Here is a 15,370-nt window from a genome sequence, read left to right as displayed (position 1 = left end):
GTTAATAAACATTTGAGAAGTAAAGTTGCAGGAATTAGTGTCATTACAGTTAAATAATATTCACATGGTGCACATTCATAATTTTATTGGTTGATTTCTTAGATAAACAGTGTCGTAAAAATACAACCATACAATAGGAGATATACCCAATACAAATGTTTAAACTCCACTGTAAGAATTGGTGACATCTAGTGGTGAGACTGCAGATTGTAACAAACAGAGCGGACGCCTCCCTCTCAAAAGCACATCATCATCTGCTCTGGCTTGTTTAAACATGGTCACCTCTGTAAAGCAAAACCCTTGCCTCAAGTACCTTAGTGTGAAAGGCACTTTATAAATCCAAATTACTATTATAACATAAAATACTTATAACAAGGCAACAAAAATAAACTGATTTCTATTTTAAAGTGATTACACACTTGTACAAACATACTAAGTTGGTAGTATGATCATTTTCTGACTTTTCTGAATTTAAAGACATAAAGTTGTGATTGGAAGGTCCAGTATATGTCATCATTGTATTGATCCTCCTAACATTATCCTCCAAACTGATGTTTACTTGTTTGTCATACGCCACAGACCTTTAATATTTTAACACTCAACTCCATGCAAACGCAAAGCCTTTCCATCACCCTCTTGACATGAGGTTAGAGGTCATCGGCTCCTCAGATGACCTCTAAGGTCAGTGGGGAGGTGGCCTCGCCTGGAGTCACGCTCCAGCCAATCAGAGTGCGGCTCGTTGGTCCTTTGCTTTGCTTTCCCAGGGCCCCGTGATATTCATAACATGTTAATGACCTTAACCCTATTGATCACCGGCCAGGACAGTGCTAACCTGGACCTCCACAAAACATTTGTCAACATGAGTCGACAAATTTCACGAGGAATATGTGAACACGTTTCCTGTTTGTATACAACAAACTGAACCAACCAAAATGATTTAAAACTAGTGGAGAATGTGCACAACAACAACAACAACAACAACAACAACAACAGACTATCTCACATTACACACACTGTGTCATTTTAACATCTATAGGGAATCATACCAACTTTTCTGTTTTGTTGTTTTATGTTTTTTCTCACTCAAAAAGCCTAAGAAAGTACCTTTAAACTACAAGATGCTATTATTTACCTGACCATTGGTTCTGAGCAGTGAATTATAACTATACGGCTTTGGATGATTAAATCAATAGTTAGCTCTAATCAATACATAATTACACTTGGGTCTCCTCATTTGATTAGTTAGTGGAGTGTGGAGGTGCATGTTTGTGACAGTAATTCTTTAAAATCTTTACGCAGCAATTCATCGATGTTAAAATGAATAAGATTCATAATGTATAAACACATTTCCCACGCTAAATGTGATGACTGCATTTCACCTGAGCCAGAGAAGGAGTGTTTTGCTGATCCAACACAACTGATCTCACAGCTGGAGCCCATTGTACTGCGGCTGAATGAGAGCCGGCAGACGAGAGGGTCATTGTCAAAAGGCATGGTCACCGGATCAATATCTGAATTCATTAGGCAGCTGACTTACAGCCATCAATACCTCTTCATAATTACCAGGTTCTGTGGTAGGAGCAGATGCTGTTCAGTGTGACCTTATTACCAGTGGCCCTTTATTGACAATTCTCTGTGTTTATCTTTTTTATTGCCCTGAACATGCTAAAGAAAAAGAAGGTCTAACACTGAGCCGAGTTGCAACACTGGAAACAAAGCAGTCATTCAAAGGTTCAGTGTTTCCATGGATGCTGTGTGATGTTGTGATATCGCATCTTGATTTGTTCATGTTCATTCAGTGTGTTACAAATTTGACTAAATGAATTAAATGGTGAGGCATATCTACTGTGGCTCTGTCAGGACAAAGGGGTTGTCCACTAAAAACTAAAACAGAGAAGCACTTTAGAAGCTGAGGAGATTCAATAAGACAGGCAGCAGAATATACATGCATAGTATGCTTACAGTATTATACTCTCCCTTGATGACACCTTTGCTGCCAATGAATGCTCCAGATAAGACTGGTCACATTTGTACCTGACATATTTTATCCAGTCTTCTAGAGGACTCCGGATTTTAAATCAAGATTGGTTGCGTCATTTATAAGAATAAATATTGCTTCTGGATGAAAACCTTCCTTCTTCAAATGCAACCAATAACACACTGTCAGTCATTTGTAGCTGAAAGTTATATTAGCTGCTTTCCCTCCCTGGAGTTTGTTTTTTCAAACAAAAAAGCCCCAAAACAACAACAAAAATTTGCTTAACATCTGAACACTACAAACAGGTCTTGGTATTATTTACTCCGGCTTACAATGTAAAATATTTGACCTTACATTCAATACAATAAATTACAATAAAAAACTACTTTCATTGCTTACACAGCAAATTACTGTGTATATTTACACTTTTATAGTAGGTAACTGTATACTTTATACTGCAGGACATAGCTCCAACGTGACAGCTGTTTACTGTCAGTTCACACTGTGATTTAGTTGTATTTGTACTGTACAAATATTGTATTTGAGTGTAATTTCACAGTAATGTCATATCAGTGTGAATTGGCAGTATTTTCTTTATAATTACTGTATTCAACTGCAGAAGAGAATCATAGGAGTAGACTTCTAGTCATTTCACAATAAAACACAAAACTACAGTAATATACTGTGAATTATGAAGCCTGTGAAATGACATGATGCAGTTTCTTGTGAAATGTACTGTTTATTCTGGAAACAATTTACAGTGTTACCGAACTAACGCATAGCCCTAACCTAACCTTGATATTTTAATATTACCCTAACATTAAACTACATAATTTACCTTTAAAGCTCCCCATAACATAAGGAAAACACACACACACACACACACACACAGCTAGCTGTGCAACTACTCTTGTGAGTACACTGCATTAACTTCATCCCTAATCTTAACCGTTTCCAGTTCATGTCTAACCCTAACTACAAATCAAATCTCAGCCCTAAACTGAACCAGTTCTGCCTTATAAGTGATGTTTATGCCAGAAAAGAAGCAACAAATGCAAGCGTGAGTACGCACACACACACACACACACACACACTGCGCATGCGTCAGAGGGCGGGTTTGCGGGGTCCCCGGGCCCCCGCTGCTACCGTGGTTGCTGCGTCAGAAGCGCTTCAGTTCAGTTCAGTGTTGGGGATCTACGCTACGGACAGCACGCCGGAGAGCGGCGGTTCACGGTGCGGCGAAGGAAAATGAGATAACAGTCCGGATATATGGCCAAGTTTAAGATGAAAATCTGTCAGCTATGGCTGCTTTTTGTTTTGTTTCTTCCTTTATCGGGTAAGTGTCTCTTCGTTTGTGTCTTTTTGTCTGTTAGTTATCGTGAAAGTGTGCGGACCATAGAACGAGCTCTGCTTAACTACTGAAGCATCATCGCACATCGTAACTGTTAGTCCTCTGATTCTGTCCTTGTGTTAGTTTTTAATTGTTTGGTTTTGGATGCTCAACAACTCTATGTTTCGAAGCAGATTGATTCCTTAAGATTAATATTTCTCATTTTTAAAAAATAATAAACCTGCTGTTGCTTTGGTCATCGTGTCAAGACATACGTCAACATCATGTTTTATGTTTTTTCCTGTAATAGTAATGTTTTAGTGAGTTTCAAATGTGTATAAATATGAAATATGGCTGTTTATATGTGTGAGCATCTATCTAGTTATAGCAGTATAGTTTTAATAATGACATACTGTGCATCAAATTAAGTTAGGTATACATGACTTGGTGATATCTAGTCCATGGTGTTTAGTTGACTAATGTTCTGATTATTTCCCTGCAGGTGTTTTATGTTTCAGCGAGTTGTCGTTCATCACAGAGCCCAGTGATGTGACTTTACTACCAAAGGACCCTGCTGTCTTGGACTGTCAGGCTCATGGGCAGCCTCCAGTCACCATCAAGTGGCTCAAGAATGGAGTTCGGTTGGCAGAAAGCGAGCACATACATTTTCTGCCAAACGGCTCCTTGTACATACCAAAGGTAAAGCAAACCAATGAGGATTCAGATGAAGGATTCTATCAGTGCCTCTCCCAGAATAAATATGGAGCTATCCTAAGCCAAAGATCACGTCTGACTATCGCAAGTGAGTATGAAGCAAAGAAAATCTTTATTCCTGTGTTTTACCTAGAACAAATTGGGTTAACCATTTTGATGATATCTAGTCTGTGGTGTCATCATGAAGGCATTAGAATAGCAAGTTCATGGGTTATTAACCTGGAGATGGAAAGCAGATGTTGCCCACACTTCTCTTTTTTTCTTTACAGAGAAAAAAAAAGCCTCTTAACTCTAGGATTCCATGTAACTGGAAGTTGGTCTGACTTTGCCATGCTTGGGTTTAAAGCTGTCAGTTCAGCTGTAGGGACATTTTAAGAGACAGTTAAAGATAGATGTAGAGTCTATCTAAAAGCTTGTAAATACTCCATAAATAGTCAGCCCTGACTGAGTGTGAGTGAGTGCCATATCTTTGCCTGGTTTTGAGGAAACATACACAGCATGCTGGGGCACAGGAAACATTGGTAAAATGTTAAAAATCAAACTTCTCTCCCTCTTGCATGCTGGTGGGATTGCATTGTCACTGCATATTGTGGCTATGTGATTGCTGAATGGTCTGCTACACAGAGGAATCCCTGAAAAGCCATTTGCCTTTTAGCCTTTGTTTGGAGTGCCCCTGACTGCCCCAGAAGAAAAGGCCAGGTTTTCAGAGCATTTTGTTTGTCCACTTATCAGTGGACAGGGCAGCTGTGTCTATTCACTGGGCCTGGTCTACCATGGTCACTTTTCTCAGATCTAGGGACTGGTGTCAGGGATCACCATCGTCCTCTGAAAATGTCCTGATTTTGACTGTAACACTGAAGTTTTGAAAGTTATGAGCATTGTGTCCTAATTCTTAACAGCACAAAATAGCGAGTGGACAATTGGAAATCTAACTTGAAAGATGAAAAATTAAGAAAGTATCATTCAATTTTGGTGTAAGGAGGAAAAGAAAATCTCAGTTATCAAAGTTGCAATCAGTTTGCAATCAAATCACAATCCTTATAGAATCGCAGGAAATCAAAAAGGTAAATACAAAACAAAAACATCGCATCCCAGTCCTAATTCAAAATGATTAAGAGTTATATACAAGTATCATGCAGGAAAATAGTTATAAATACAAAGAACACAAACAGGAAATAAAATCTTAGCAACATAGTTGTCACACAACAGTTTTGTTTCAACTGTTGCCAATGTATTGAATGGGGGGGAAAGTTGCCTGTGAGATGATCACATAAAAACCCTAAAAAGTAAAGTTTGATCTTGAGGTCCAGCCTTTGTCAGTGAAAGGGTTAAAGGTTTTTGGTCAGCTGTAGTTGGGGGGTGGAGGATGGGCCTCGCCTTTGCTTCCCTTCTGTCCAGAGGTCCTGGAGGTCAGGGGTCAGCAGGGAAAGGCTTTGTGATGTCACAGTCCTGCTCTGCCATGGCTGCCCTGCTGTTCTTTCTCCAAACTCACAATCCCTTTCATTGGCTCAGTCCCTCTGTTGCCCTGTCATGCAGAGGCCTTTTGTTGAAGAAAGGCCAGTGAATGGACAGGCCTTATATCCCACAATGATTAGTGTTGGTCATTTGAAAGCATGTTTACATTCAGAAATATTTGGATTTTTTGCAGTCTTAGGACAAGACCACCAGTTTTAACACTTCCTAGATATACATACAGATATCACAGATTTACAGTATTTCTTACAATTTTGGCAAAACTAGTACATAACTTACTGTGAACATATATATATATATATATATATATACATATATATATACACACATACACATATATCTTTTAGAGCTATAGCGTTGTCAGTGGTATTAAATGACATAAGAGTCACAACTTTCTCTTTTTTGAGGCTCATAGTAAACTGTATGAGATCTCTTGTCCAGTTTGGGCTAAAATAGAACGCACGGGGGATGAGGTGAACTCTGACCTCTTGAGGGAAACCTATGTGCTGTTTTGACCTAGACATTGATTTGTTCTTTATAACAGAGGTGACCAAATTAGCAGCCCAGTCTGTGCAGTCCACACCCACCATCTACATATCTTACCCCAGCAACAGTGAAAAAGGCCTGTTATCTCTCAGATGAGAGCAAACAACATCTTGTTTGAACTTCTAACCAACACCTCTCACGATTCTCACCAGATCTGCAGGTGTTTTACCACTAGGATTCAGTTAGGCCTGAATGATATCTAATTGACATATATATATTGTGATTTGATTAATGATCAATTTCAGTTCAGTGTTTACTATTAGATTTAAAACAAGATGGAGAGGTAAAATCAAAATGAGAATATGAAGCTATGAATTGTTTCTAACATTGAAGTACCGCATTTATCAAAATGGCATAGAACAGTTTTTGCGATTCTCTGATTAAAATACTTCAAATTGTGTTTTCGATTTGAAGATAATTAATTGTTCAGCCCTACATTTGGTTGTCATGCTTTACCCCTAAACCAAAACTTACTGCAACTGTTGCCTGTGGTATAGCCTAACCACCCAACATGCTTTACATAAACAGGGTAACTGGTGGTGCACATGTGTAATATTGATGAGATTGGCTCTCAAATTAAAGGATTGCTCTTTAATTTGGAAACCCCTAAAGCCCAGGATTTAAAAGTGGAGTTTCAGTGGGAGAACAGGCTATTGATTTTCTTTAACATGATATTGACTTCCTTCCTGTGAGTGAGGGGGAGGGAGAGAGAGTTATCACCTTAATGAATGAAGGTCACTGTTCATATCTTACAGAGTGTACTCTTCACTAATGCAGATGAATGGTTTCTAATTTGTGATCATTGAAAGACTTATTTAATGCACACAAACAGAGTGTAACTTAGCTGTTTTAGTTATTGCGAAACAAGCACTTAACAAAATAGATAGATGATAGATGGATAGATGGATAGATGGATAGATAGATAGATAGATAGATAGACAGATAGATAGATACTTAGATAGATAGTGTTATTGCACTATGAGACATTACATTAGAATCAAATAATACATAAAGATAAAGGCCAGTCAGTATAGAGAACAACATCAGTGTACATTGCACTTGTCCTGGAGCGATATAATACTCGAGGGATTATGGGTTTAGCAGTATGTCTACAGTTCTAGGGAAAAATCTCATGTCTTGAAGTCTTGAATAAAAACATACAGTATATAACTTTAAAATGTGTCATCAGTGTGACATGATACTGACCAAATCCAATTTGGACAACTTTTGCAACACACAAGTTTACTTTTGTGCTACAAAGTTGTTTCTAGATATTTTCAGCTCCTAGTTGTTCCTAATAATCCCTCTTATGCAAAGGAGATTGATTAATTTTCATCTATAACAATGCATCATTCAGTGTCATTCTTGCATTGATTGGATTGATTGGCCCAGCTGGTCAGTGTGGGGCTGATAGCTCATCTGCACAAAAGCAAGATCATGGAGCTTTACACAGATCAATTCCTTTCATAGAAGCAGTTAACATCCATCACAGTCATTGTTTTGCATGCATAATGTATGATGTTTTAACAGAAGTGAAAGAAAATGCTATATTTAGTGTGTGACCATAAAGTTAAACTTTTAAAGCAACAACTTCAGTGATCCTCTACTAAAACAAGTAGCCATTAAGTCAAAGATTGCTGATCATTAATAAATGTTTCCACAGGTATCTCAGAGTTTGTCTTGCATCCTGTGCCTGTGGCGGTGACTGAGGGGTCAGTAGCACGATTCTCCTGTGCAGTCACCGCCAACCCTCCTGCCACCATCACCTGGGAGCTCAACCAAAGCACATTACCACTACAGACAGACAGGTACCTGCAGTAGCCTGATCCTATTAATGGTCTGCCTAATTCTGTTTCTGCTGTCTGGTCTAACAAGTGTTGCCTTTGTGTGTTTGTAGAATCACAGTTTTGCCCAATGGAGTTTTGCAAATTCACAATGTGCAGTTGGAAGATGCCGGACAATATCGATGTGTGGCAACTAACATTGGAAGCCGCTTGAAGAGCAGAGAAGCCACGTTGACCGTCAACCAAGGTGAAGAGAGCACATCTACGACTAAACAGTTTCATATTAAGTGTGTTCTATTCTGGCATTGAGTTTATTATAATATGTAATTGTTTAATAGGGAAAATATATAGAGTGCATGGCATATAGTATATTGGCTAATTATATACATATAAATATATAGTAATAATATAATAAGTATTATAAGTAATATAATATGTATATTTCATTTCTTGGCAGCTGGATTTGCAAATAAAGGAGAAATTAAGTTGGACTTTAGAACCGTCCTGTCGTGACTTTGGCAATGAGTTTACCTGCGTGATATTTTAATCCCATAAAACCCATAGCCTAGAGATGCTGCCCTATCCAGACCCCAGGTTACAATACTATTAAGACCACCTTTGTTTATTTTATTCTTAATATATTGTCCTTTCCTATGAAGGTACAGGCCCTAAACCACGTCAGAGGCCTCGAATCATTGCTGGACCTCAGAATGTCACAGTCTCTCGTCACCAAACTGTGGTTCTGGAGTGTGTGGCCACAGGAAACCCCTGCCCCATAATCTCCTGGAGCCGCGCCGACAGCAAACCCATTGATGTGTACAAAGCTAAAGTGCTGGGTAATGGGAACCTGGTTATTGCTGACGTCAATTCCAAGCACAGTGGAATTTACCTCTGCAGAGCCACCACTCCTGGAACCCGCAACTACACCATCTCTGCAGCCAACATCACAGTTCTAGGTACTGTAAACACTTGTATAGTTAAACTACGTAGATCTTTACACCACATCTTCTCCCAAATTCGAAGTCCTCATTCCACAGCACATCTAAATCTATTGTTGACTCTGTACTATTGTTGTAGCCGTTCACATCCAGTCTGTTGCATCAATAGTTACAAAACAACTAAAACCACAGAGCTGCAGAGATGACTAAAGTAACTGCAACTTCACTGATGAATTAATGCATTAAACTAAGAAAACAAAGTATAAACAAAGAAAATTGATTACCCCAGCAGCTTTCCTTCACCCCGGCTTTGCTTTGCTCGATACATTAGAGAAAGAAAGAAACTTTGACTGTCTGGGGTAATCCTATAATTCACCAACCAATTCTGGAGCTTCATCTGGATCTTTGAAATCAGTCACTGCATTCAAAAAGTTTACATATCAGCACAGATGCACCTAGAAAAACACAACTAATACATGTTGCAACCATTTGGGCGTTCATCTGACATGGTGACAGATTAAGTGTACAACATGCGACACAGTAAATGTTTAAGCATAAGTACACGGTAAGAAATAGTGTTCTCATTACTTTTCTCTTGCACCTCATTTTCAGAGCCACCAAACATTGTGGAGAGGCCTGAGAGCCAGACTCGTCCAAGAGCAGGTACGGCTAGGTTTATGTGCCAAGCAGAGGGAGTTCCCTCACCACACATCAGCTGGCTAAAAAATGGAGAAGAGGTTCACTTAAATGGAAGGATTAAAATGTATAACAGGTATTGTCCACAATCAAATACTTAATACTCGTAGTATATTATAGTCTATTTATTAAAATCTTATGTACTAAAGTTGCTGTTTATGTCTTGTGCTGATTTTTCTTTTATGTTTTTATTGGTTCACAGTAAACTGGTTATTACCCAGATCATTCCTGAGGATGATGCCATCTATCAGTGCATGGCAGAGAGTGAACAGGGCTCTGTGCTGTCCTTGGCTCGCCTTATTGTTGTCATGTCTGAGGACAGGCCCAGTGCACCAAGAAATGTCCACGCTGAGACCATCTCGAGCTCTGCTATCTTACTGGCCTGGGAGAGACCACTCTACAATGCAGACAAAGTCATTGCCTACTCCATACATTACATGAAAGCAGAAGGTGAGGCTGAGAGGAGTGAACGGTCAAACATGTTTCAGGTTTTGCAAATTTGTTGAGAATGGATGAGGATTAATGTGTCAGGAGGTGCAAGATGAGCACACTGAGCAACCTCACTCTGTCACATGTGATCAGCTCAGCTTTGTGGAGGACATCTGTTGATGCTGCACAGAGCACGGGGTCAAGGAGGACTGCGAATGGCAACTTCTGAAATAACAATGGGCTTAGCCAACCCATTGTCCACCCCCAACTCATTCTTCTTGCAGTTAAAGGGACATAGTCGCTTTTAAAGGTCCTGCAAACTAGTAATGTGAAGAGATATTTAACTTACAGCAGATCAATGAAATGGCAGACCTCTGCCTTTTGTATTATAGACATTATTAGATGTTTAGTTGAGTTTTAAGAGGCTCGGAAGCAGTTATGATGATATGAGTGCCATTCTGAAACGACACTGACACATCTTTCTTTGCATAATCTCGACCTACTTCTGAACGTGTTTTCTGATGTGTTGCATGTCAGGGCTAAACAACGAAGAATACCAAGTTGTTATTGGCAATGACACAACCAGTTATATCATCGATGACCTTGAATCAGCTCGAAACTACAGCTTCTACATTGTGGCTTATATGCCAATGGGAGCCAGTCGTATGTCGGACCAAGTCAGTCAACATACCCTGGAGGATGGTAAGTACGGAACACTGAGACTTGCAGCATTCCTTGCAGTAAATCACTTTGGTAGTTAAGCTAACATGCATGCAAGGGATGTGTGCACAGAAGACATTTTAAGTGGAAATAAGGGGGGTACCACATTCTTTCCTGTATAATCTTCTCTCTAACATTAGTTTTGTGTAGTTTATAGATAGAAGTATGACAGTCAAGGTCCAACACCACATTAGTGTCAAGCACGTTTGTGACGCTCTCCTCTGTCTGCAGTGCCTTTACGAACCCCAGAGCTGACTCTTACCAGCCACAGCCCAACTGATATCCAGGTGAGCTGGCAGCCACTGCCAGCCAAGGTGAGCCGTGGTCAGGTGTCTGCATACAGACTATCATATCGTTCAGCTGCAGACAACAGCGTCATCTCTGTGGAGCTACTGCAGAACAGCACCAAATATCTGCTGGAGAGCCTGCAGCCTGACACCATCTACCTACTGCGTATGGCTGCAGCCACCCGTGTGGGCTGGTGTGAGCCTTCAGCCTGGACCTCACATCGCACACCCAAGGCCTCCAGCAACAAAGGTAAACCTGCAGAGGACTTATTTAACTTGTTTGCATGTCTTTATGTGGTGATAGAGATTTCCTCTTATTTTTCTCATTTTGTAGATTTGAATTCATTTCTCAAATGCAGAATGTGCTATAGAGTAACAGAATTGTATGGTGGCTGATTTGCTTTTGCTTTTGTCACATCAGTGCTTTCCTGCTCTTAGAATACCAAGTAGATGACTAGAGCTCACGCAGAGTGGCCAGCTTATGACTCCAGTTTGCTCTTGTTGCATTGTCCCACAGTCTTTGTGTTGGTTACCCAGGAACCTTTGCCCTTTGCTGTCAGTGATGTTAGAGCGGCCTCAGTCATGGGTCATAAAGAGAGGGCCTCAGGCATCTATGGAGGACACAGAATAGCCTTATTTCATGGCCTGGTGTGTTGGGGGAGGCTGTATGTCCTCCAAAGCTGTATTTCTTGTTTTTAGGAGTTAAGCTGTAGGTTTAGTAGAACATGTAGATCCCAGAGTATTACATTGATGATTCATGATTTGAGGATAATGTGTATAATGGCAATTGTTACTACATGCCCAGGTGCAAATGTAAAGTTTTTTTTTTTTCATTAAGGCAGCTGAAACTTTCAGTGTTCCATCTATCCATCTTGTTCTATCCCTAGTGTCCTGCAGTGTTTTGTATTGTTGGGAGGTTTGGTCTGTCTTTGTTGCTCAGCAATATTATAAATGCGTGTGTTTATTGATCCCATGCATGCTGTCTCCCCTCCTCCATCATAGTGCCTTCAGCCCCTGTTCTTCAACTTGAGCCGCTTAACTGCAACTCCATTGTGGCTCGCTGGCAAACCTCTGCAGACTCTGTGGTTGTCCAGGGTTACCGGCTGTGTTACCATGAAGAGGGTCAACCAGAGCAGCCCAACATTCAACTGCAGGCTCAAATCAACACCTACACCATCAGTGGCCTTGGTGAGTGATCCTCTCCTGTCTTATCTAGTCCTCTAACCCTCTGACCAAATTGGTTGGATTTGCATCGTCCAGTGGGCAGTTGGATGCTGCATTTGCATTTTCACTCTCTGTCCTGGCTGACCCTTCTTGCCTAACCAGAAGCCCACTCTGGTCTGGTTGCAGTATTGTGTGAGATCAGGGTTAGAGGTCAGGGTCCAGATGTCCCTCCCACCACAGTTTCCCATCATGCAGTTTGCATAATTACCCTATCGGCCATTGTGTTGTATCCAGGGCCAGGCCTGCCCTGTGAGACTCTGGTCAATGCCCCCCTTAAGCTGGACCCTGGAACACACAAAGAAGACTCTTGGGATTGGCCAAAGCTGGACCAGGCAACTGACCTTTAGCTATGTGACAGCAGTCTTGGACGTGACCCCAACCCAATCTGGTTCTCTTTGCTGTCCATGCAAATAACCTACAGCAATACTTAGTAGTAGATTTATTATAAACCACACTGTGCAAAAATGACAATATTTAGTTATTAAGTTAAGCCCTGTTTGTTTTGAGCCCAGATTGAACTAAAACAGAAATGGTGGATTGTAAGTAAGTGATTTTAACTTGTTTATGTAAGTGTTTATGTAGTAAATGCTTGCTTGTGGAATGCCAATTCAGCATCCATATTGACAGTAACAATTGGCATCACTATTACAGCCATATTCTACAATATCAAGTTTTATTCTCATCATTATAGTCTCTGATTTGGAGCCATGTTTGCTCCAAGTTGAAGGCTAAAGCACAAGGCCACTAGGAAGAATGTGAAAGGGGAAACAAAAGGGGCCCCGGCTCCTCCAACACAGTCCTGCACCCAGATTCTTTCTGTTCTATCTTGGCTTGACCTGGTGACCCCAGTCAAACCCCCCAGTCCCATGGGCGTAGAAACCCAGCAGCTGAAAGCTCCTCCTGGCCCAACCCCCACAACAGGCCTGGACACACCACCTTCACTGGTCAATACCCACACGCTGACCTTTCACACGGGACACATAAAACAAATCTTAACACTCACTAAAATGTGCTGATTTAAGGGCTGAGGCAGTTGTAGTGTTTGAAGGGAAAAACACAAAATGTGATGCACATATTTAGCAAAAGGCTTCCAACCTATTCCCCCTTATTGATCTTTCCAAAGTATTTAAGCCAGTCCTTAATGCAGTGTGTGCATAATTACTATATGTACAAAGAAACACTTTACCTCACCTATATGCTCCTTATAGTGTGTTTAAAGCCAACATTGTGCCAGCAGCAGGTTTTTATACCTGTAACAACTTCATTGGAAAAAAGCACACATCACATTTTGTGATCAACTTAATAGGGCTTATTGATCATGTTACTGTCTTTACTGAGCTGCTTTGTCTTTCTCATGCTCCTTACAAAGATACACATGATAAATGAGAGCTTATTATGATTCAGTAGACTATGTGTTGTCCATGCAGGAGAGGTTGCCAGTTACAACCTAAAAACTCACCCTCAGATTGTCTCTTTGCCTTTTTACAAATAAAAGCTCCTTTATTTGATATTTTTCACTTGGGTGTTTTAATGATGATGACGATCTTTCAGCTTTTAGTATAATTACTCATCGTATTTAGAGCCTCTGGGATTATTTATTTGGAGGAAGCTGTGCTGTTACTGGAATGGTATTTGGAGCCATCTCTGTTTGTTGTTTTAGCTGAAAACCATTTGTTTTTGTTTCAGATCCAAGGAGAAAATATCACATCAAGATTCTGGCTGTCAGTCAAGCTGGAGATGGATATCAGACAGACCAAACAGTTAGCACTCCAGGATGTGTGTGTAAGTGCATTGTATACGTGTGATAAATTCATTAAAAATTCAATAGATTTATTAATTCTGAGAAATATAATGAAAATATACATTTTGTTGGTATCATTTCAGCGGCTAGAGATCAACTGGCAGCTGCTCTTCCACCTCCAGATCAAGTGACTGTCTTGGCGAACAATTCGTCTGCAGTATCCCTGCGATGGAGCCGTCCTGCTTTCCTCTCAGGAAAGGCTGTTAGCTATACAGTCCGCTGTACACCTGTGGGCACACACAACTCCTCCGCTATACGCTACATACAAACGTAAGCTGAGAAGCAAAACCAAAAATGTAGTGTTTTACATCTGGAATAACAAATAAAGCCTCCAAAACATAATTCTGATTTGGTTGCTACTCTGCATGGCTGTAAATAACATGTGCATATGGCTCATTGTTGGCTGTTTTTGATGGTGATATGAACATGAGTTTACCTCAGAGTTGACCAGTTTATACTGTCAGTAGCTGTGGGTTATTCTCTGTTCATGATCTAAGAATGTTGTTTGTTCACAGGACCAAACAGAGTGTGGTGGTTCAGAATTTGGATTCAAACACTCGCTATGAGTTTGTCGTGCGTCTCCATGTCGACCAGATGTCGAGTCCCTGGAGTTCAGTTGTTTACCATCGAACCCTGCCTGCAGGTAACAAGTTAAATCATTCAGTATCCCTCTGTTTCCTCTATGACAAAGACATTTCTCACTCAATTGTACTCTACATGTTTGTGATGAATGTGATTACTTTGTGTACAGCACCAAGCCAACCACCTGCAGGAGTGCGAGTAACGCTGATCGAGGATGACACTGCTCTGGTGTCCTGGAGGGAGCCCACAGAGCCCAATGTGATTGTTACACATTACACCATCATGTATGCTTCCCAGAAAGCCTGGATGGCAGGACACTGGCAAATACTGCAGAGGGAGGGTGAGTAGTACATTTTCGCTGTAGGAATTGTGAAGCCCAGGAAGTTAATGGAAATGTGTTAGAACTAGTACTGACACAAGGTAACATAGCTTCCGTTGTTCTTGTTGTTAACTACTTATAGAGATATAAATGTGCTGAATATTTCACAGATATGTGGTATAATACTGAATAAAGGTTTCACTCTCACCACTAGTAATTGTGCGTTGTTTATCACATAAACTCAGCTTCAGGTGATACTGTTATAGGAAGATATGGCATATCTTGTCTTCTGTTAGTTAATGTGCATCAGTGTCTAATCCTTGCTGTCTGATCCTGCTGACACTCACAGGGAGCCACACAATGGCCTTGCTGGAGAAGCTGGAGCCAGGTAACGTCTACCTGGTGAAGATCTCTGCCTCCAATCAGGTTGGTGTCGGGCCTTTCTCTAACATTGTCGAGCTGCCACTGAAGTGGGGAAACAATCACCGCAGCAAGAACCCCCGCCACTCTGACAGCTTCCCAGACACAACAGGTAAATGTCACCAAGCA

At 40.6% G+C, this 15,370-nt stretch overlaps 1 protein-coding gene across 1 annotated transcript; it reads left to right on the top strand.

The window, feature by feature from the left end:
- Positions 1-3,171: 3,171 nt before the first annotated feature.
- Positions 3,172-15,353, top strand: LOC122761377 (protogenin A-like; the record flags this gene model as incomplete). The annotated part of the gene is made up of 15 exons (XM_044016604.1): positions 3,172-3,314; positions 3,811-4,110; positions 7,705-7,849; positions 7,939-8,072; positions 8,485-8,781; positions 9,376-9,535; positions 9,662-9,909; positions 10,426-10,590; positions 10,840-11,145; positions 11,898-12,083; positions 13,806-13,901; positions 14,004-14,190; positions 14,436-14,563; positions 14,672-14,842; positions 15,171-15,353. Coding segments are annotated over exons 1-15 (2,773 nt in total), but the record flags the coding sequence as incomplete, so codon positions are not given.
- Between the last annotated feature and the right edge of the window lie 17 nt (positions 15,354-15,370).

This window comes from Solea senegalensis, unplaced genomic scaffold (genome assembly GCF_019176455.1).
Source record: "Solea senegalensis isolate Sse05_10M unplaced genomic scaffold, IFAPA_SoseM_1 scf7180000014697, whole genome shotgun sequence".
Classification (NCBI taxonomy): domain Eukaryota; kingdom Metazoa; phylum Chordata; class Actinopteri; order Pleuronectiformes; family Soleidae; genus Solea; species Solea senegalensis.
This window is presented reverse-complemented; position numbering and strand designations above follow the sequence as displayed.